The sequence below is a fragment of the Sorex araneus genome, chromosome 1, assembly GCF_027595985.1.
Source record: "Sorex araneus isolate mSorAra2 chromosome 1, mSorAra2.pri, whole genome shotgun sequence".
Lineage (NCBI taxonomy): Eukaryota > Metazoa > Chordata > Mammalia > Eulipotyphla > Soricidae > Sorex > Sorex araneus.
The window spans coordinates 72,286,311-72,309,601 of NC_073302.1; the positions used below are offsets into that span (position 1 = coordinate 72,286,311).

General features: G+C 40.5%; 1 protein-coding gene across 3 annotated transcripts in view; it reads right to left on the reverse strand.

The window, feature by feature from the left end:
* DOCK8 (dedicator of cytokinesis 8) overlaps positions 1–23,291 on the reverse strand; it is a 245,233-nt gene that overhangs the window by 156,591 nt on the left and 65,351 nt on the right. For all 3 annotated transcript variants that reach the window (XM_055144883.1, XM_055144873.1, XM_055144887.1), the window contains 2 exons: positions 12,861–13,036; positions 9,188–9,259 (listed from right to left, as the gene is read on the reverse strand). In XM_055144883.1, coding sequence (XP_055000858.1) covers positions 9,188–9,259; positions 12,861–13,036 — 248 coding nt within the window. The remainder of the gene's footprint in view (positions 1–9,187; positions 9,260–12,860; positions 13,037–23,291) is intronic.

The following is a 23,291-nucleotide window of genomic DNA, read 5'->3' on the forward strand; positions in this document are numbered from 1 at the left end:
CCAATAACATATTTCCTTCATGGTCTTTTCTGTTATACATCACACACTAAGGCAAAAGCAAATCTCACACAACTTTCTCTGAATCCTGAAGTGCTTCTTGGCACTTTGCGTTCAGCTGACCCCAGTCTGGTTCCTGATACCACATATGATCCCCAGAGCACTGCTGGAAGTGAGCCCTTGGCACAGACATGCTATATCCATCGCTTTCCCTCATGGGAAAGAATTCCAGAAGGAGGCGAAATAGTGAAACGAGATCCCATTTACTGAATGAAATTTATTTAGAAAGATGTGGGGGCTGGAGCAATAGCACAGTGGGTAGGGCGTTTGCCTTGCATGCGGCCGACCCTGGTTCGATTCCCAGCATCCCATATAGTCCCCTGAGCACCGCCAGGGGTAATTCCTGAGTGCAGAGCCAGGAGCAACCCCTGTGCATCACCGGGTGTGACCCAAAAAGCAAAAAAAAAAAAAAAAAAAAAAAGAAAGAAAGATGTGAGGGGAGAGAAAGAGAAATACATGATGTTCAAGAGAGAACACAGGCTTTTCCAGAGTGGAAAGAAGCAGAAAAAGAAAAATACGTGTCCAAGGGAGATCCCAGGCTTGAAAAAGCATGCAAGAGATACAAGGGCATGAGAGGGAAAGCCTAGAGTAAATAATTTTATTATGTTTTCTGGTATAGCTGTGTCCAAACATGATATTTTATATGTGATGCTTCTTTTATTTTTCCTTAGTATAAGAGTTGAAACACATTTATATGTGATATTTTATATATAATCTTATTTTATATGTGATACTTCTTTTCTTTTTCCTTGATTTAAAAGTTACAACTTTTTATTTTTATTTTTATTTTTAATGGGGGGAGAACTGGGCCACATCTGGCTGTGTTTAGGGCTCACTCCAGGTTCTGTGCTCATAGATTACTCCTGACAGTGCTCAGGAGATCAAAATAGGATGAGTCACATGCAAGGCAAGCGTTTTAACCCCTGTACTATCTCTATGGCCCAAGTGTTGGGGACTTCTTCTAAAAATGAGAAAGTTAGTGGATTATCAAGGTAATATTAACACATATTTGTTATACAGAAACAACAGGGATAGTTGGGTCTGACATAGGAGACTCTCTTCGAGATGTTCAATATGGCTCTTTGCTTGTAAATGTCTGATTTACTTTTCCATTCAACAAATATTTCAAGTGTCTTCTGAAAATAAGGCACCAAAGACAATGCAGAGAAAAATTTAAATATAGATATCCAGCGCTAAAGGACTCGTTTTCCTCCATGAAGCCCTCTTCTTGAGAGAAAGATTACACATCATAGATAAATAAATAATATAGATAAATATAATAGATACATATATAATCTTATAGATTGTAATATATATCTATTATAGATATATTTTCTCTATAATTGTCTACATAGATAAAATGTAGACAATTAGAGTAAAAATGCAGAATATGACCAAAGCTTCTAAGAGAAACATAAAAACATGTGAAAATTCAGAGACTGGAGCAATGATTCTGTCCAGGTGAGGGAATGCCGTGGGCTTTGAAACCGGCGTTAGTGAACATGGACCCATGGGATCTAGACCTGGCCGGTGAACAGAGGCCCAGTGAGTCCCAGAGCTGGACTGTTCTTTGCCACGGCATGAGCTGCTGAGTCTGGCTTGCTTCCCATACTTTTAGAAAGAAAATTGCTAAGCACCTTGACAGCCCGCACAACAAATGCATGTCATCATAAGCAATTATTGATCAGGGAGACATTTTTATGGTGTTTTGGGAGTAACTGAATTATATGCAGTGATGTGTTTGAATTTTAATTGTTTACCAGTTCACTGGGAGTAAAATATAGAGTAATAAAACAGATGATACCCCATTCCTTGATATCCCAGCTCTCCTTGAGCACGACCTTCCTTCAGAATTGCCTTAATCACCCAGGATGAAAGACAAAGTCTTAGGACTTTTATGAGGTTGCTCATAACACTCATGAAATGTTTCACTGTCACTGCAGATAATATACCCAGAATAAATAGCATGTAAACAAGTTTAATTACTTAAGAGTTTGACTCTTCAGCAGGGCATGAAACACATTCTTAAGTTGATCACTTTTTAGTTAGAAAAACTGACAGAAGAAATAGTCCCTAAAATTTTAATGTCACCCAAAATATGCCAGAAAACAAAATTATTAGTGGATGCCACCCACACAAAATTATTAAAATATGCAGGAGAAAAATGAGGCAGGGCAGCTCCATGGAAATATGCTACTCCATGTGAGGATAACTTTCAAAAGTCATGGAAAACAAAGCACTATTATTTTTATTTTCATATATTTATTTTGCTTTTTCTTGTTTTGTTTTGCTTATTTGGGGTCACGTCTGGCGTTGTACAGGGGTTACTCCTGGCTCATGCACTCAGGAGTTACTCCTTCGTGTTCAGGGGACCATATGGGATGCTGGGAATAGAACCCAGGTTGGCTGTGTGCAAGGCAAACGCTCTACCCGCTGTACTATAGCTGTGGCCCCACACTATTATTTTTAGAGTAGGGACCTTGGAAAGAGTTTTCTAGTATCCTATAGACACCAACATATAGAACGGAATTCATTCAGGTGATCTTACATCATTTGTGTGAGTAATTGAGACTAGCATTTTTATTAGAAACACGCATTTGGGAGTAGAGAGCTAGTACAAGGTAAGGCACTTGACTTGCACGGTGATCCTGGTTCAATCCCCAGCACTCCATATGACCCCACTCACGGGGCCACCCCCACCCCCAGTGTGCCAAAGTGATTCTTGAGCACAGAGCCAGGAATAGTCCTAAACACTGCTGGGAATGCCAACAACACCGATAATTAATAAATTAGAAACATACATCTTCCTTCAGAAGGAGATCAAGTACTTTGTTCTGTTTAGTTAACTCTTTCCCTATCAAGTTAAAAAAGAAACTCTAAAACTCTCCTCTATCTTTCAGGGGCAATACTACTTGTCTGATTTAAAAGTCTCAATTACACAACTTGAGTGGCAATTGCCCTATAGAATTATAAGAGTGGGAGGGAACACAAGTGGCCATTACTCCACTCCCTTGCCCCCTAAGTGGGATTCAAAGCCATTATCACAGATAGCAAGGACATAAAAGACTATCCCTAGATAATATAGAGAAATGTAATATCAGCAAGGAGGTAATTGAGGAATAAAAGAGCTAACTGCATCAGTGTCTGACTGCGTGGTTATGGATGACAGAGACATGTCCATAGAAGGTGAAGTGGTGTCACTAACCCTGGCCGTCTGGAGGAAACTAGTTTGCTTCCCCACATGGTGCATTAAAATATAGGGGGTAGAGTTTGGCGTTCAATACTTTAATATGCTACTAGAACTACTTCTTTTTAAGCCTCTGGAAAATCTATCTCACTAGAAAGGAATATTTTGGATAGGTTCTTTGAGAATGAGTTAAGACCAAAGACATGTCTAATGATTTTCTGAATCTTCTCTTTATTAGACAAATATATAAATTACTGTGCAGAAAAAGTGAAATCTATCCTGTTTCATTAGTTACAAAGACATCTTCAACAACACTGTAATTTTACTTTGCACATGATTTCCAAATAATTGGTCCAATTTAAATAATTTGTTGAGAACCAAAGATTATAGCACAGAGTTAAAGGAGGCATGCCTTGCATGTGGTTGAACCTAGTTCAATTCCTGGAACTGTGTATGGGCCTGTGCAAAGCATAAGCTCCAGCCTTCTGAGCTACCTCCCTGGCCCCAATTCATCCCATTTGATTGCTTAGAAGGATTAAATTGCAGGTCTGTTAGCACTTATTCATTACCTCACTATTATTTGAATTGTTTCTAGTTTTGGGAAATTATTGCTGTAAATATCTGCATATAGGTATTTTGTGGAGAGTTTAAAAAAATCATTTACTTAGGGTTGGACTCCCAAGCAGTGCTCAGGAGGTGTGGGGCCTCTTCCGCTACCGGCTGTGCCAGTGGTTCAATGTAAGGTCTTGAGGAGAATGTATGCTGCCAGCAATTATCCAGGCCAGCCCTGGGAGTGATGTGGGGGCTTCCAGGGCCACACCCTGTAGTGTCCGTGGATAACCTGGACAGGGATTGGAATGGGTTGGCCACATGCAAGTCCTTTGCCTTAACAACCCTCATACTATCTCTCCAGCTCTGCAGACAGCACTTTCATTTAGCTTGGATGAATACCTAAGAATGGGGCTTTAAGTGGTAAAGTAAACACATGCTTAATTGGGATTTTAGAATACACAGGAGATTAGAACTCTGCGGTAGGAAAACAATATTCAGAAAGCAAATCTAATAGTTCCAGCTTAAAATAATAACTAGAAAAAGATTGAGAGATTTAAAGTTCATTTTCGTACAATTATATGCAGCGATGGATATGGGAGAAAGGGCGATTTCAATGGTAATGAAGAGAATTAGCACATCTTTTATGGGGAAAAATTTGGCAACAGTTAATCAGAATGCACGCTGATTTCATTTTTATCTTTGGATGTATCACTATACATGGCAGAAACAAATGAGCATAGATGTTTATGGAAGCATTATTTCTAATTGTTGAAAATAGAGACAATTTCATGTCTGTAAAAAGAGAAAAAGTCTCACTTATAACACTCTTTCACCATGGAAATTCCGGGAAGTATTTTCAAGCAAAGATTGATCTCTGGTATGGAAAGAGGTTAAAGATATTATTTCAAAGATGAATTATAAATATGCACTCATATTTATATATATTTCCAGACATAGACATACACACACTTATAAAAATCATAAATGTCCACACATATGCATAGATATTTATAAGGACAGGAATACAACTGGACTGGCCTCATAATGACCTCTATGCAGTAAAGAGTGGGCAAAGAGCAAGGGCAGGGAGCAAGCATGTACCAAGACAAGACACTTGCTTTTCCCTTGGTATACTTCTACTTTGATTTCTTTCAAAAGAGTAAGCTGTATTTGACATATAAAGCATAATAAATTCCAAGGAAATGTGGATAATTGCTAATGAACAACTACTCAGCAACCCCACTGCATTATCCTCTAAATGTCCATTCTCTGAAGACACAGGACAAATAGGAAGTCGCCCAAACTAACAGCTGAATGCCTGAGACTAGAGAGATCCTCTGATCCCACAGTGCTGGAAGGAGAAGGCTGGGTCAAGACCTTCCCCTCAGGAGGGGTACTCAAAGGTAGGAAACGTGTCCTTATTTCCTTCCTGGCGGTCCCTAAGCAGTCAGTATCTATACCATCCAACGAAGGAAATCAGAATTATCCTTTACTTAACTGGATTTTTATGAAGACACTGACAGTTCCTCCCTGATTGCAGTCACACTGTTTTCCTTGCTTTTCTTGTCTCCATCATTCTGTAATCAGGCATAGAGTTGTTTATATAGAAAATAACTCCAGAAAACAATTGAGTTGAAATATATGTAGGCTTAGGAAATGACGGGAACTGTGGTCTCAGTACATTGGATTCTTCTTAGAAAGAAAAGAATACATATACACACAGGGACAGAAGTATCACTGGTAAGAATATGTGTCAGGTACTATTATTTTCAATGACTAGAGTATCTGATTTAGAGGACCAAAGAAGGAAACAGTAAAGGAGGTGGAAAAAATGTTTTCCCAAGAAAACACTGCTCAAAACTTGCCAGGAATTAATAAAACATTGATGTCGCACACTTCTATCTGCTCACTGGTTCATTTCTAGGGAGGGAACTAGTCTGTGGCATAAATGTAAAGAGAATTTAAATAGGGCTGAGGGCAATTCTATTTCCAGCATTTTGCCAGACATCAAGTTCAGACATTTCTTTATTTTGTGTGTATTTTGTATGTGTGTTTAGTGGTGGGAGGTGGGGGGGGGAGGAGGATACACAGAATATATATGCATCATTTCTACAGAGAAGGTAATCAGAAAGAGATACAAGGGAACAGAAGCAACAATTAAGTGGTTATGGTATGAGTTCAAATTTTAATCCAAACTTCCTAGCAAATAACAATAGGTCCGTAAATAAAATTTTAAGCATGACAGCAAAAAATTTAAAATATAAGGAAAGTTATGAACAGAGATTTGATTACATAAATAATTCTGGAGGTTAGGAACATACTGCATATGAAGTAAATAATAGATGATAGACATAGGAGTATTCTCTTTAACAAGTAAAAGTAGGGCTGGAGCAATAGTACAGGGTGTAGAGGTTTGCCATGCATGCAGCAGACCCGGATTCAAGCCCCTGGCACTCCATATGGTCGCCCAAGCCCACCAGAAGTGAGTCTCTGAGTGTATAACCAGGGATGAGTCTTAAGTATAGCCAGGTATGGTCCAAAAACAAAACTAACCAACCAAACAAACAAAACATAAAAAGCAAGTCTAAAACACAATAAAGTCCTGAAAAATATATTAATACACATAAAATTTATGAATATGAAGAGCACCAAGGGAAAAAAATCACATCCAGCTAACAAGAATATCAGGGATATGTGGGAGGTGGGGGCAGGGAAAACATTTAATCTAATTACCAAAGAAAATTCAAATAAAAGACTTTTTACAAATAAAAATAGATATTTATTAAAAGATACCATTTATGCTTAGGGGATAGAGTGGAAGAACACTTGTCTTGCAGGTAGGAGACCCTAGGTTCAATCTCTAGCAGCACAAAAACAAAACACTGAAAAATGATTCATGATTCCTTTATTTGTGATGGGGAGGTAATTGGTACAGGGGATCTAACCCAGGACCTCAAGTTTGTGAGGTATTTGCTGTATTATTGTGCTAACAATAGTTGGTATTCCTGAAGATTTATGTATATTTTGTTAATATCTTTTCTGATATATTCTTTCCAAATACTTAAATCATGGATGACTTTAAACATCGAAATTACCCTTTGTGAAATTTATTTCAAAGAGAAAAAAATCATAGGGTATGCAACTCCAGTAATATTGATGTGCCTGGGTAGCAGAATCATCTAAGTGCTAAATAAATGTTAATATAAATATTAATAATTTAAAATTGGGTTGAAGAAGAACAGCTAATAGCAAAGAGGTAATCACTACTTCCTGTGAAGATGGAAAAGGGACACCACACAAGAGTCTTACAATTTACTTAGTCTGAAGTAAGAAGTAAATAAGTAAGTAAGTAAGTCTGAACAAAGAAACACAGTTCAAAAATTCTATGTCACTGGCTGAAGTGATAGTACAGCAGATGAAATTGTGTGACTTGTTTTATCCTTCAGTTTCACTATAATCTCTAAAATATCTACAATGAGTTTTATTAGTAGTTGATTTAATTCTTATAATGTACAACATAGAGACTAAAAGAATATTCCAATAGAAATTACCATTGGGAATGAAAAAGTGCAGTGCCCCAAGTGGAAAATAAAACCAAACATAGTAAAATGAACTTATCTATTTACTGTTCCTGCTCAGATTTTTTTTTAGAACTTTAGTACTCAGAAAGTATCTCTAATTATAACATTTAAAAGCTTAAGAACAACTTGTTCTGAAATCTATTCTTTATTACCAGCAAGGCGTAATCTTATTTGATGACCTGGCAAACTGTGTTTTCCTTTCACATTAGAACAGATGATGGATTAGCATCTAGCTTTCTTTCTTTTAATTACTTTTTACAAGGCACGCTTTCTCCTTCACAGCTATTGAAAATAGTTTTCATACTGATGTTACTTCAAAAAAAATGAGCAGAAACTCAAAGGCACATTTCCAGGATCAGGATAAAGCCTGACTCCATAGTCTTTCATCATTTATCCCCTAATAGTTGATTGGCATATATAGAAGGAGTAAGAGAATCAGAATTTCAAACTACTTATATCATGTCAAGCAGTGAAAGTTTGTTTTTTCTCTTTAGTGGAAGAAGCCTCACTTACACCTACCATATAGGCTATAAACTTGATTGTGTGTTACATATCTGTATTAGGAGAAATGAGCATCTGTGTTTGTTGCATGGAGATAAAAATATCAAAACAATGTCAAAGAATGTTTAGGTAACCAGGGAAAGAAGGATCTTTAAGAGGTTAGCAAGCTGCTTATTTCTTGTCACAAACTGAATTTTGTAACCTTTGACTATGAAGCAGTTTCGCTTCATGAAATCTTTCCCTTAGGAATTAAAATGGAAATAAAAGAGTGGGTCTGTTCTCTATGTTCAAAATGTATCTTCTTCTGTACACCAACAAGCTGGTAAACCCATTCAGTGGGCCATTACCCAGTGAAAGCGCACAACATTTCAGCCTGGGAAATGGAGGAATGTAGTAAAACCAAAGAGACAGGTTAAGGAATCGGCTCAGGGAAAAGTGACATGGTAGAGTATTCTGTTTGACACTACAGTGACAGGTACATGCAACATCCGGCAGCCCTGGTAGAATGCACAATATAAAAAGAAGTAAACCTTAATTTAAACCATGCCCATTAATGATACATCAATATGGACCCCTTCATAGTAACAAATGTACGGCACCAAAGCAAGATCTAAGAAAGGATAAGTAAGTCAAATAAAGTTGCAGAGAGGACAAAGAAACGTGGGAGCCATTCAGCAGTTAGGGCACCCTGGGGAATCCCTCGCATGCACTGCATCCCTCAGCCACCCTTCAGCAAAACAGTCCTGAATGGCAGTTCAATTGAAAACAAGAAGCAGGAAATGTCATCCGACCCGTAAGCCAGAGGCAGGTCTCAGCAGCCGGCTGAAAGAATGGAGGGTATGTACAGCAAGAGCAAAAGATTGGTTCTGTGGTGGTAGAAGAATGAGGAAGAGGAATGAGACTCGGAAGAGAGGAAATGGTCAGGAATTCAGGAAGACACATTTCAACAGGGTGTGGCAACATCAGGAAGGCCTTGGAAGATGAGCAAATAGAGTTTCTAGTGAACACTGCAAGTAAGAAACCTTAGAAGGTATCTGAACAGGGGAGTGGTATAAGATATGATTGAAACGTTAATATTCATGGATTTTACAACTGCTAATGTGCCTCCTTGCTAAAATTTACTTAAACAAACCAAAACCTAATGTCAATAATTGGAAAAAGAAGTGTTGGGGGCCCAGGAATTGTAGAAGAATGCTCAATACTTTTAACTCATTTTTTCTGTAAGCCTAAAGCTTCTCTTTTAAAAGTCTATTAATTTAAATATTAATATATGCATATAAATATGTATATAAAAAGAAACAAAACTTACTTCTGGTTCACAATTAGCCACTCACGAGTATAGGTCTGAACACAGTCCCTGACATGAGGGTCCAGTTCAACCCTAGTGAGAAAGAGATGAAGCAAATTAATTTTTTCTGAGTAGAAACAATGAAACAACCTCTTATCATAATCAAAGAGAATAGCATGATTTCAAATCCATGATGATGAAAACTGCAACAGGTGTTTTTATTCATTTACTTCAACTGTCTGAAGGTAATTAAAGTTTTACTTTGTCTCTCTCTCTCTCTTCCTCTCTCTCTCCCCTCCCTCTCTCTCCCTCTCTCCCTCCATCCCTCCCTTTCTTCCTGTATTTGGGCCACACTTGACTGTGCTCAGGGCGTACCCCTGACTCTGTGCTCAGGGAACACTCCTGGCAGGACTCTGGGGACCATATGGGCTGCCGGGGATCGAACCCAGGTTAGCCATGAGGAAAGCAAGAGCCCCACCCACTGTACTCTCTCTGTCTCCAGCCCAATTTTGGCTTTTCTTCATTTTAGGGAATCCTGTTAAACTGTATCTGTCCCTGAGGGCACTCCGATGCAAGATAGGTAGTACTACATTTAATCACATAGAAAACAAGAGAAAAATAGATTTAAATACCAATTTGTCATAGTGGTAATTTGTGTGTATGGGAGCTCCTGTGTAACCATGTGAGGACAGTTACCTTAGACTTCGAAGAATTGAGAGGCCCTGGTTTACCTGGTAATCGTGAATTCAGGTGATTTCTATCATGCTTGCATAGGGATGTATCGTGAGAGATACTTTTCAAGTGCTTTAGAATCTTAGGATGAAAAATAATTCCAATAATAAGTGGAAAATAAATAAATCAGAAGCTAAAGCTCTGTTGCTACTCCCAGCAGAGCTGTGTTGACACTAGAGAGAAATCTATATAAATGCAATACATTTTGTTTTGTTTTGTTTTGCTTTGCTTTGCTTTGGTGTCTCGGCCATACCTGGTAATGCTCAGGGGATACTCCTGGCTTGGTACTCAGGAACTGCTCCTGGTAGTGCTTGGGGGACCTTTGGGGATACCAGGGATTGAACCCAGGTCGGCCATGTGCAAGGCAAGTGCCTTACCCACTGTATTGATGCTCCAGCCCCTGCTGCAAACTTTTACTTCTTGTTTTCAGAAGTGGTATCTGTCTTTGGGGGGCAGGGGAGGTGGGCTATTAGTATCTGATGAAATACCACAATTGATACGATGTCCCTGAGAGCCCCAATCCCAGTTCTGTTCCCTATTAGCTACGTGATTTGGGGCCAGTTACTCAACCCTTCTACCTCCATTCCCTCACCCTGAAGTGGAGATATTAAAAGTGGAGCAAATGAAGATAGCTGTGTTTAAGATCAGCCACTATCTGAATAACCAAGAAGAGGGGGTGTGGTACATAATAAAACCTACATGTGATGTTTCACATGTATGCGCCATTCATTATGCGCTAGGCACTGATGTAATCATTTGACGCATACTGATTTAATTCCTTCCCATCAGTCCATGGTGCAGGGGCTACTCAGATTTTCCTTTTGCAGCAGAATTAGAGGATATGAATTTTGTTCAAAATCACTCAACGAATGGTGAAGCAGGGACTTGAGTCAGGCAGTTTACCTGTGGGGCACAGGCTCATTACACCCACACTCTCACAGCTCAGCAGGAACACTGGGACTAGATGCAGGGGGATGGCAGGGGTTAACAGCTACTTATTCTGATGATGACAGTTCCTTGAACCATAACTATATAAAAAGATTATAATAAGACCATATCATCTCCACCTAGTTTTCAGTTTTGGCAACAACTGAAATAGTAGGGACAAGATAAGACAAAGTTTTATTCAGAAACTGGCCTTGGGCTCAGTAGTATAGAGGTTAAGGTATCTTTTAGATATTCCTGGTAGCATATATAGTCTCCCAAGCACCACTAGAAGTTATCCTGGAGTACAGTTGGATATGACTCCCCAATAAAACACCAAAAACTGCAGCTATAAAAAAGTTTCAAAGTTCAAAAATTAAAAACACTCTTCCCACTATATTTGTTGTCTTTTAAACAAGCTTTACCAAGAATTTGACCTTACTTGATGACCAAATTTGAAAAAAAGAAATAAAATAAGTGATTATTCACTGAAGGTAAAAATAAAGGTTATTCTGTATATAAAGTCACATGTAAAAAAGAAATGAACTGATATCAGGGGAAAATATTCTCAAAGAATCACAGTATTTTTGTTTTTTGGGAAGAGAGGATTTTCAAAATGCAAACACTAAATACATGATCATATCTTCTATGTGAAAATATAACTACTTAAGAAAGAGAAGAAAGGATTATAGTAAGACTGTATTACCTCTATCCAGTTTTCTTAAGCAGTGATAAAATAAAATCCTAATAGAATGAGTATATCAGAGTGTCACATCATGAGATCCACTCTGGGATTTTTGTGGGAAGATCAAAAGGTCAAAAATTTTCAGAGAAATACATGCCTGAGTTTTGTTTTGAAAATAAATGCAAGCAAAAAGTTATTTTAAATCTACAAAAAGAAAAGTGCAAGTAACACTATGGAAGCAAGCAGGAACTTCATTTGGTTGTGATTCTACATGGATGAAGACAGTGACTAACACATTTACTCAGTGGAGCTTCCCATTGTTCTCCATTGACAAAACTTTCTTCATTGGAAAAACTCTTCCATATCCATCCCTGAATACCAATGCCCAACACATACTAGATGCCCAGTGAATTGGGCTGAATCATGCCCTAGGTGGTCCATGAATATGAATCTGGATTAAATTTATATTTGTGCCTTGACTCAATCTCTCATGTAAGAACCATTGAAATCTTTCTGTATGCGGGCATTTCAATGATTCTGACAGTTTTACAAATCTAGAAACTCACACTTACAAAACAAAAAGAGAAGAAACTGACACTTTGCAAGGTCATGTGACTCACCCGGAGATGAGTCTCAGGTAGCCAGTGATACCCAGGTAGTCTGGCTCTGAAGCCTCCTCTACAGCACTGCCTCTGTCCCACTGCATCTTTTTAACTGGCTTAGCCCCGCTCCCCCCAGAGCTTCTCAGAGCCCCTTATCAAACCAACTTTAAAATCATCTATGTGTAGATGTAATACCATCTACATGTTCCCATGTCTTAAAGGGTCTAAGTAATGTTATTTGAAAAGAAAGTCTAGTATAAAGGCATTTACTCCTCTTATTGAAAACAGGCATGGCCATGACAAAAACCCATCTACTTCTGTTCTCTTTTGGGCCATGCCCAGTGATGCTCAGAGCTTACTCCTGGCTCCATGCTCAGAGATCAGTCCTGGTGGGGCTCAGGGGACCATCAGGAATGTAGAGTATCGAAACTGGTTCATCTGCATGAAGGCAAGAGCCCTGCCTGCTGTACTATCTCCCCCAAACCCATCTATTTTTTAAGGAAGTGAACTGGTTGGGCTATATTCTCTAGTGCTCAGTGGTTACTCCCAGGGGTGATCAAGAGACCGTGTAAGATCCTGCAAGCAAAGTATGCACTCCAGGCCATTGAGTCATCTCCCTAGCCCCAAACCCATCAATATAATATATATATGTATATATATACACACATATATAATATATATACACATATATTATCTATGCATATATATGTGTGTATATATATATTTGAAAAAATAATAAAGAATAATTTACCCTTCCTCTGGCAAAGAGGGCTGCAAAGTCCGACATTCCTTTGGTGTAAAGACCACGACCAAGTCGTCTTCAGTGAGACCTCCCAGTTCCTGAGTGAGCTCCACATCCAGGCTGTTCAGGTGTGTCATCAGCAGTCCTTCAATGTCCACGGGCTCCACCGGGTCATAAAACTGAGGCTGGAGGGGCAAGAAAACAGGAAAAGGAGGTTCCCACGCAGTTCGCAAGCAACAGCGCTAGGCAGTCGTCGATGTTTGCCTTGCCTTCCCGTCCAAGGCTGTAAGCGCTTCACTCTGCGCACACAGCCTTGAAGTGGAGCTGTCAAACAGCAGCCGTGATATGGAAAGGAGAGGAGAGGCAGCATGGAAAGTCAAGTTGGAACACGAGATGAGTAATTAAAATCACACCCCAAGGCAGAATTTTTCTCTGCTTAATTGCCTCTTGCTGAGGAATCCTAAGGAGATCCAAAATGAGATCACAAGACTGCTGAATTTTTATAATTTCTCCTGCAAAGGCTCTCTGAGGCCACGTTTACTCAAATACGGTGAAGTAGCAAGTGGAGGTAATTTCCCAGAAATTTTGGCCAACACAACACACTTTCAGTCTGAATATTTAGGTACAGTGTTATTCTATAAACTGGTTCCTAAAAGCACTTTGCATATAATCCCAGCTCGCAGTGAAACAGACTTGGTGCAGAGACACTCCAAGGCCATGATTTCCAAACACCGTTGTACAGCTCTGGGCTGCAGTTAAACAAACCAACCATTGACAGCTTGGCTGAGTTTTCTCCTATGGCTAAATGTGACCATTTTTAAAAGAACTGGTCTTTAGTATCTTTTCGCATGTCTTTTTGTTGTTGCTGTTATTGTTCTTTTTCCATTATATTTTTCCACAGTGGAAGAAGCAGATAAAAGACATGGTAGAATTAGAAGGTAATTCATTTTTCCCTCGTGGTAAAATTAAAAACTGACAAATATATTTTCTTACCCATGAAATGCAAAGACAGGAATCACTGCTTTAGGAAAATAAAAGAATCACAGAGATCACATGAATACTATTATTAATACTATTAGTAATGATATAATAGTAATTACATAATATATAGTAATTATGTAATATATACTAAAAATACATAGCATATAGTAATAATAGTAGTAGTATTAATGCTAATATTGCTGAGGCTCATACATGGCAAACTACTACTTGGGTAATATTCTACCTCTGCCCCAGGTGGTCCAAAGAGGTAATATTCTACCTCTGCCCCAGGTGGTGCTCAGGGCTTATTTCTGGCTCTATACTCAGGGATCACCATTCCTGGCAGGACTCTGGGGACCATGTGCAGTGTTGGGGATTGAATCCACGTCAGCCACTTGCAAGGCAAGTGCCCAACCTACTATACTACTTCTCTAGGCCTGACAAAGCAGATTCTCTTTTTTTTTCTTTTTGGATCACACCCAGCGATGCACAGGAGTTACTCCTGGCTCTTCACTCAGGAAGTGCTACTGGCGGTGCTCAGGGGACCATATGGGATGCTGGGAATCGAATCCGGGTCAGCCGCGTGCAAGGCAAACGCCCTACCTGCTGTGCTATCGCTCCAGCCCCCCTACAAAGCAGATTCTTGACTTCTACTGCCTTGATATGAAGCAAGAACATATCCAAAGGACATGCTAACAAAACTGGCTTTTCTTTGCTCTGAAACCATCCACTAAACTCGAGGTGGGGGCTCTGGGCTGGAAAGAAGGAACAAGGTGCTTTTTGAAAGGAAAGAGAAATGCCTTGTCCCTTTCCTCAGCACCCCTCGAATCCCTGGTCATGGTGGAGACAAGAAAAGCATTGAGCAATCACAGGATCTGCTTCTGGTCTGAGTTGTTTGAAGGTGGAGGACTTGCTTAATGGCTGATGCCAGCAAAGCCAAACAGGGCAGAGGAGAATGCACCAGGAAACAGTTGAGCAAGTTGGAGCAAAGACACGCACTTGTGTCCTCCCTAGTTCCCCATGCTGTGCCAGGAAGTCTTCCCTCTGTTCTCTCTCGAGACCAAGGGTCTCGAGAGACAACCATAGTCTTTCTAGGGTAATTTCAAAACGAAAGGCTAATGGGGCCAGAGGTCACCTCTGTAGGAGCCAGGTGGGGACAGATGTATAACAGGACAACGTGGGACTCTGCCAGAGGAGACAAAAAGCATCAGCTAGGCACAGTCAAATGAGTCTGCTTATGTAACCACCCCAGAGAGTTTGCAGTCAGATTCAAAGTAACTGCAATTCAAAAAGATGAAACTGCATCTCCAATACATTAAAAACAATGTTTTCACCCATCCAAATAATTAATGAACATTTATTATGTTTTAGGATATCAGGATAATTCTAGATATGATCATTCTAGACATGATCTCAGCCAATATTCACTAGAACTCTAAGAAGTGTACATTTTTCTGATTCCTAATTTTTTAGAGGAGGACGTAGAAGGCTACAGATTTCATTATTGGCCTTGATTCTATAACTGGCAAGTAGCCCATCTAGATGTCAGAACTAGGCAAGCCCGTGTTCTTTTTTTTTTTTCTTTTTGGGTCACACCCGGCAACACACAGGGGTTATTCCTGGCTCTGCACTCAGGAATTACCCCCTGGCGGTGCTCAGGAGACCATATGGGATGCTGGGAATCGAACCCGGGTCAGCCGTGTGCAAGGCAAATACCCTACCCGATGTGCTATTGCTCCAGCCCCAAGCTCGTGTTCTTAACCATTATAATTTTTATCTTCTCTCTCGAGCTTCTCAGAGTATCTGTGTCCCAGAAATAATGAAAACACGAGGCAAAGATAATGGTGTTAGTAAGAGAAGCAAAAGCATCACTATCACAAGTTCCACTTGTAGCGTCTTGTGAGATTGATGCTTCAGAACAATAACAGGAAATTAATTAGATAATTAATTATAGTAACAAGAAATATAAATTATCGTGAAAACTACCAATTACCCAAGCAGAGTAACTGGAGTGTGTACTGAAAATTTGCAATGAAACAAAATCTAAGTAATGTATTACTAGTATCCAAAATGCATAAGTAGAACCTTCTATGGAGAATTAGTATTTGTGATAAAAGGAACAGAAAGAAAAATTCAGGTGCAAGGCCAGAGTGAGAGTACAGTGGGTAAGGCACTTGCCTTGTATGCGGCCAACCTGGGTTTGATCCCTTATAGTTTCTGGAGCACTACCAGGTGTGATTCCTGAGCGCACACTCAGGAGTAATACCTGAGCATCACCAGGTGTGGCCCCCAAATAAAACAAAACAAATTCAGGTATAGAAAAACATAAGTTTTCTTGTCCCTGAAATCTAAAGTTTCAAATGATGGAAACCTCACTAATAGAGGCATCTACCACCTCTCTGACACACTATTTAAAAACCATGGGGGAAAAGTAGCTGACTGTCTCATTCTGCAACTATTAGCTGAGTATTTACTCCGTGCAAGTCACTAAGGTGAGCATTAAGGATATAGAAGAGTACAGGAAGCTAGTGTTAAGCACCGTGTCAAGCATGGATCTGTAGTCAACCAGGAGATGGTGTAGTTGACCACATTTTCACATATATATAATGCTACCTTTGAATGAAGAAGCTATGATAAAGAACATAGAAGCATCTATGAGTGCTAACTGCATGGTAATGTGCCTGGTACAATATATAGAATTGGTCATAAGGTCATAATTTTTTTTTTTTTTGCTTTTAGCTTACACCCGGCAATGCTCAGGGTTTACTCCTGGCTCTGTGCTCAGGAATTACCAGCATATGGGATGCTGGGAATCAAACCTGGGTTGGCCGCGTGCAAGGCAAATGCCCTACCCGCTGTGTTATCACTCCAGCCCCAAGGTCATAAACTTTTGAGGGCTGAGTATTTCGGAAGTGAAAATACTACAAATATCAACTATAGTGACAGAATTATTAAATATGGTTGTAGCTTCGGACACAAGATTCTAGTTAAAAAGTTTATTGGAGAGAGAGAGAGAGAGAGAGAGAGAGAGAGAGAGAGAGAGAGAGAGAGGGAGAGAGGGAGGGAGGGAGGGAGGGAGGGAGGGAGGGAGGGAGGGAGCAGGAGTTAAGATGCTTGTCTGGCATATGACTTTAATCCCCAGCACACATATTGTCCCCCACACACTTGCTAGGACAGGATACCTGGGCACTATGATAGGTGTTTGTTGCTCCCTCACCCCCCCCCCTTTCACCAACCCCTGCCTATAAACCTTTTCTTCTCAGGACCCAGGAGGGAGAAAATTAAAAGGGTTGGCACATGTGCCTTGCATGCAATAGGGGTCAAGTTCAATATGCAGCACCATGCAGTTCCCTGAGTATTGCTGGCTCCCAGCATTGCCAGGTCAAAAAATCCCACATAGCCAGACTGAGCACCTAACCATCTGGCCTGACCAGTCCAGAATCACTGGGAGCGGTCCCGGGCTCGAAAACACTGGTGAGGAATGCCCTCTACATAAAGATTGTACTTCTCCCATACTGAAACTAGTAAGGGAGGAAACTGTTCTTTCCAAACAAAATAGACACCAACTAGTCAGACTAGGCAAGCACATGGAGTTCCTAACCACACAGACCTCCAAGTAAGGTATTCTCGCAAATTTAAGTAATAACCAGGAGATTTCTGTACTCTCAGCTAATTGAAGTCATAATCTCAAAAGTCACTTTTACTGTGAGGGTTTCAACACACATTATAGATACAGATATAGACATAGACAAACAACTATGGTAGAGTAACAGTCATGGTGCATTTTGCTGGGGATGAAGTTTGAAACCTAGATGTGTGGGGGTCAGAATTATTCTAAAGTTAGCCCCTAAGGCAGGACCTTAGACCTTAATGGTCCCTGGAACCTTCCGAGCAAAGATGATTATTAACCATTTTGTTTTCTCTGCTGCTAAACTGTACATGGCCTCCTAATCAGTGGACATCAAACACTAGTTTAATCTTTGATATGTGCCAGAGTCATTTCAAAAACACCTTATGCTGGGCACAAACACGAACCTCAGAACTGAGCAGCCTGTTGCAGAGATACCTCCAGATTTTGCAATAGGCCACTTTCGCCGGGCCACTCCAGACAGGAACAGGTTCCATCCCTCTGCCTGACCCCTGGGAATCCCAGCGGCCACCATCTTCTAGAACTCAAGGAAGGCTCCAGGTACACAGTGGCAGTGGTGGCAAATGCCAGGCCTCACGGAACAGGGGAGGAGCCAACCCTTCTCCTCCCCCCTGCCCCATGGGACTCTGAGATGATGCCCACATACGGCCACCGTCTACTTAAGCTCCCACGTGGCCACGATCCAGAGACACACAACACGAATCTTGTAACCAAGCAGCTCCATGCAGAGATCTCTCCAGACCCTAATTATTAACATGTTAGAATTCCTAAAGCGTGCGGCTTCAAGATCAGGCGCGGGACATTATATTTTATCCATAACAAGCAATATAAAACAAGTTGTCTAGCATTGCCTTTTCAGCTTGAGTGGTGGTGGGACTAGTGTCAAAATGTCGAATGTAACAAAAGTAGAGAGATTACTGTGCAAATTGCCTACCACACAGGCAGGGGAAGGGGTGGAATGGGGAGGGGGATACTGGAGATTTTGTGGTGGAAAATGTGCACTTGCGAAGGGATGGGTGTTTGATGACTGTATTATCGAAGCTCAAACATGAAAGCTTTGTAACTGTATCTCATGGTGAATAAATAAAAAGGAGGAAAGAAAAGAAACACCTTATACCATGAATATTTGTATCTATCATCTTTTCAAAAATATAAGGAAGACATCCCAAGTAATCAAAGGAGAAACAAGAAAGACTTTTAAAAATAAAATGCAAAATCACTTAAGTCTGTAAGTTCTCCTAAGTGAAACATTGCCTCTAGGGATAGCTTTGTGACCTATCAGCTTGGGTAGGCAGACCCATATTCCACCCCCCCACACTGAATTTCCTAACAAGAGTGCTTCCAGACATTATGAGTTTGCTCTTGTGTAATATGTAGGTCAGAAAGGACTGTGTGTTTTCTATTTTATAGAGTGTGTTTTATAGTGCAACATAACTTTGCTGATACAAATACTTACTCAGGTGTTGCCACAAGGAGGTTAACTGACAGTCTGAATCACACAGCCTTGTCCTGGCATTGACAAGATTTCATTTGCTCTGGGTGAACTGGAAGAGAAGGCATGATGTCTCCAGATGCACTGGCCTTATGCCCTCATCCACGTGTGGCCTCTGCATCTACTTAACTATTCATGACACACAAGTCTTGTCAACATCACCTAAGACCTTCATGCAGCCAAGCTGAATGTCATTGCCCAGCCCTAGACATGGTTCACCACTCTGTCCTTGAAGCATTGTTTACATGGAGGCTGGCCAATCATCCAGTGTGTACCAGCATTGGGTAGTTCATGTAGCAGGAAGTCCTTCAGAGTCTGGCAAGTTGGGGTGATTTCTCACTCTCCTTTCAGAACAATTTTTTAGGTAATGTAATGCTCTGGGGTTTGGACCTACGAGACCCTCTCTTCTTCCTCTGCTTTCACTTCCAGACGTCTCATCTAGTCTCATGACTTTAACACCATTCTTGAAAAATATTTGGAAATATAATAATAGACTCAATATTTTCCCTAACATCCATGTTGCTTCTCCCAAATATATTTCAAATGTCACCACATGGTCATCTAAGCGTTCCCTCAAACATAACAAATTCAAAACTTTAAGTTGCCCATCTCATCTGCTCTTCCCATATCTTCTAAGGATCACTACATCTCAGCAAATGCCAATTCTAGTCTGACCTATCCCAAGGCATCACCATTACTTTCTTGAATTACAGCAACCACCTCCCCACTCAGTTATCCTCTACTGTCAGCCAGAGTTATCACCATGACAAGAACCCAATAAGCCACCTTTCTGGAAAAAAAAAAATCACATTGTGCTGTGCCTATCAAAATGTTTCCAGTGGCTTCCCATTTTAATTGAGGTGAAAGTGTCTGCCTTTGTTGTGATCTCATCTCTTACAGCCTACTCTGTTCTGGTTACACACACTCTACTTCCCTCTACATTTTCTTGTCTTGGGGACTTTGCATTTGCTATTTATGATGACTTCAGAGACTTGTCATGTGCAGTCAGAACTTTTTCTAAGTATCTCTTTTCTACATACTTCACAGACAGCTCCCATTCTGCCTCACTCACTATTCTGAGTTTCATTCTTCAAACTACTTGTTACTCCTTGATATTACCTATATTCACCCATTGTCTATATCTCCCTTATCTAGAATGTAGGTTATATGGGATAAACCCTTTGCTATACTCACTACTGTATCCTTAGCCCCTAAAGCAGTTTTCAGCACAGAAAGACTCAATACATATTTCTTGAATGACAGTGAAAGAATGAATGAATGCTTAAGACCACCCTCTTAACTCTACTCTAGACAAGCAGGGCTGAAGTCTTATCTAAAGGAATGTTTTGTCTTCAGTGAATTAAGGAGCTTCCTGGTAGACTGAGCAATGCTTCCTGTTGCCACCAATGACAATCTCCCACTGACGGTGCTGACATGTGAATCAGCCATCAGTCTTTTCACCAAAACTGAGTCAATCCCTCTCCTTCAGAATGGCAATAATGCATCCCCTGCTCTGCATGTAGAGAGCTACTTTTCCATTTTGTTTTCGTTGTGAATTTGCACAACTGCTGACTTGAGAACTGCATTTTCCATCATGTCTCCTCCAGTGAAATCAGTGAAATCCAAGAGCACCCAGATCCCTTCAAAGAGGAGGCAGGAAAGAAACACAGCCTCAGAAAAATAGAAGAGGATCAGATTTAGCAAGTAATTATCTTTTGGATCATTTCTTGCGGTCAAAGGAAAAGCTGGCTTTCTTGCACAGAAGTTTAAATGCATAACAAAAATGAAGGCTTTCTATGGTATTAGACTTCTTTTCAACTAATGTTATATACAAACATGTCAGGTAACCATGGTGTTCTGGTATACATCCAGGATGTGGTTTTACTTCAGCCAGAGACATTATGGTCCAGTTAATTTATTCCATTTCACTTAGAAACTTTTCTCATTTTTTTCAAGACAGGTCATTTTCCTCTCTAAAAAAAAATGTAGGTCACCATTTTGACCATGTACACAGCATCTCGAAACTGTCTTTCTACCTTGTACATAGATTCCTACCTCTTCTGCTTTATAGAACCAGAATTTAACTTTATCATTTTAGACTTTGTTTTTTTGTGAAGACATGAATTGTGTGTCTGTGCAGAAGCACACGGGGAGGTGGGGAGGTGTGTGTTTCTGGCCACCTGTAAACATGGCTGAGGTGATGGGAAGTGTCAAGCCTGCTGACTTTTTCTATGCCTGCGATTCTGTACATAGGACCACCCTCTGGCATTGACCTCAAAGAACTCTGCATTTCAAAGATTCAAGGGCAAATCTATCAGCATGTCTAAAAAAAAAATAATAGCTCTGGATGATGGGTCTTTCTTTTACTCAAAAGTAAAAATTGTGACTGGAGAGAGAGTATAGAAGTTAGGACATAGGCCTTGCATCCACTCAGCTAATCCCCAGCACCACATGCCCCCCCCCCCCATGTCTCCATGTCTAACCCTGAGGGCCTAACCACTGGTGTCCCCCAGCATGACAGGCGTGAGAAGCACCACATATAGCCTGAATGGCTGGGCCTGCTGGGAGTGGCCCCCACTCAAACATCACCTGGGAGAATCCCCTTCCAAATATGCAAAATATTTTATCTATTTAAAAAACATATGTATATATACCGCTGACATATATAACTAACGAGTTAAAAAAAAAAAAGCAAAATCCAGCACATGTGTCCTTTCATTTGATTTTCCAGGGGCTGGAGCCATAGCATGGCAGGTAGGGCATTTGCCTTGCATATGGTCGACCTGGGTTCTATTCACAGCATCTCATATGGTCCCCTGAGCACTGCCAGGGGTAATTCCTGAATGTAGAGCCAGGAGTAACCCCTGAGCATCGCCGGGTGTGACCCAAAAAGAAAAAAAAGTCATTTGATTTATCAGATTTACAACAGAAGTTGCTATATTCCTCTAAGTACATTTCCTCCGAAGGGCCAGCGAATGGTTGCTTGCTCCACAGCAAAATCCAGAGCAAGCAGGACAGCAAAAGAAACTGCCTTTGTGTCCTTCCTAGTTGGAAGATTTCTATCTATACATGTTCTTGTAAAAAAATTTTTAATGTGTTATCGGGATTTACAATCCTGTTACTTTCACACATGAGTCATTCTAACACCATACCCATCACCAGAGCCCATGTCCCTCCACTGGTGTCCCAAGCCTCCCCCGCTCCCTCTTACATGCTTGGGTTGACAGACAAAATTTTCAGGTCCTATGACTGTTTTTTAAATCACCTGCCACTAGAAGACCCATCAAATTTCCAAGGAACTTTTTTCTAGCTTGGGGGCAGGGGGCAACACCCAGGAGTGCTAGGTGGTGTTCAGGGAACCCTGAAGTGCTGGGAATCAAATCTGGGACACCCTCCTGCAAAGCATGTGTTCCAGCCTTTTGAGCTTTCTTTCCAGCCTGTCCAAGGAAATTTAAAATACTAATGCCTGGGCCCAACTTTACCATTCGAACTTTATTTTTTTCTTTTTGGGTCACACCTGGCGATGCAAAGGGGTTATTCCTGGCTCTGCATTCAGGAATTACTCCTGGCAGTGCTCAGGGGACCATATGGGATGCTGGGAATTGAACCCGGGTCGGCCACGTGCAAGGCAAACGTCCTACCCGCTGTGCTATCGCTCCAGCCCCTAACATGGGGATTTTTATGCAACTGAATCCAGGGCAAGCCAGGGAACAGGGATGTTTCCAAATGCTCTGAGTGACCCTAATGTGCAGCAAGAGCTCAGAACTTTCCTCAGAGTCTTTTCCTCTTTTCCTTGTTGGGTCATTTCCTCCTATAGTATCATGGTCTTTTTCTCCTCTGGGCATCTAGCATATTGGCAGCCGGTATAGCACCTCTGTGTAATCAGTTTTCTAAAAAAATCTCAAGGTCTTTCAAAAGTTGAACTTTCTCCTGCTCATCTTCTTTTAGTTTCTCACGGTATCTCCACAAAGGGCACAGATAAGCAATGCTAGCCAGAATTTATTTACACAGCATCCCTGGTGTAATTCTGTATTAACTCAAAGGGGGGTGGCATTATTAATCCAATATTGCAAATGAGGAAACTGAAGCCTCCACAGAAGTAAAATAACTTGTTCAAAGAATTAACATATCTAACAAGTGGCATATAGACTTCACCCCAGCTCTGTGAAGACTCAAAAGTTCCTTACAAAATAACAATCTTAAAATAGATTGGATTTTAAATAATTTGTAGCCAACTGAATACCAAAAATTGAACAATCACACATTCTTGCATGCAGCGTTGTTGAAACAGTGACTATATGAAAATCTATAAGACAAA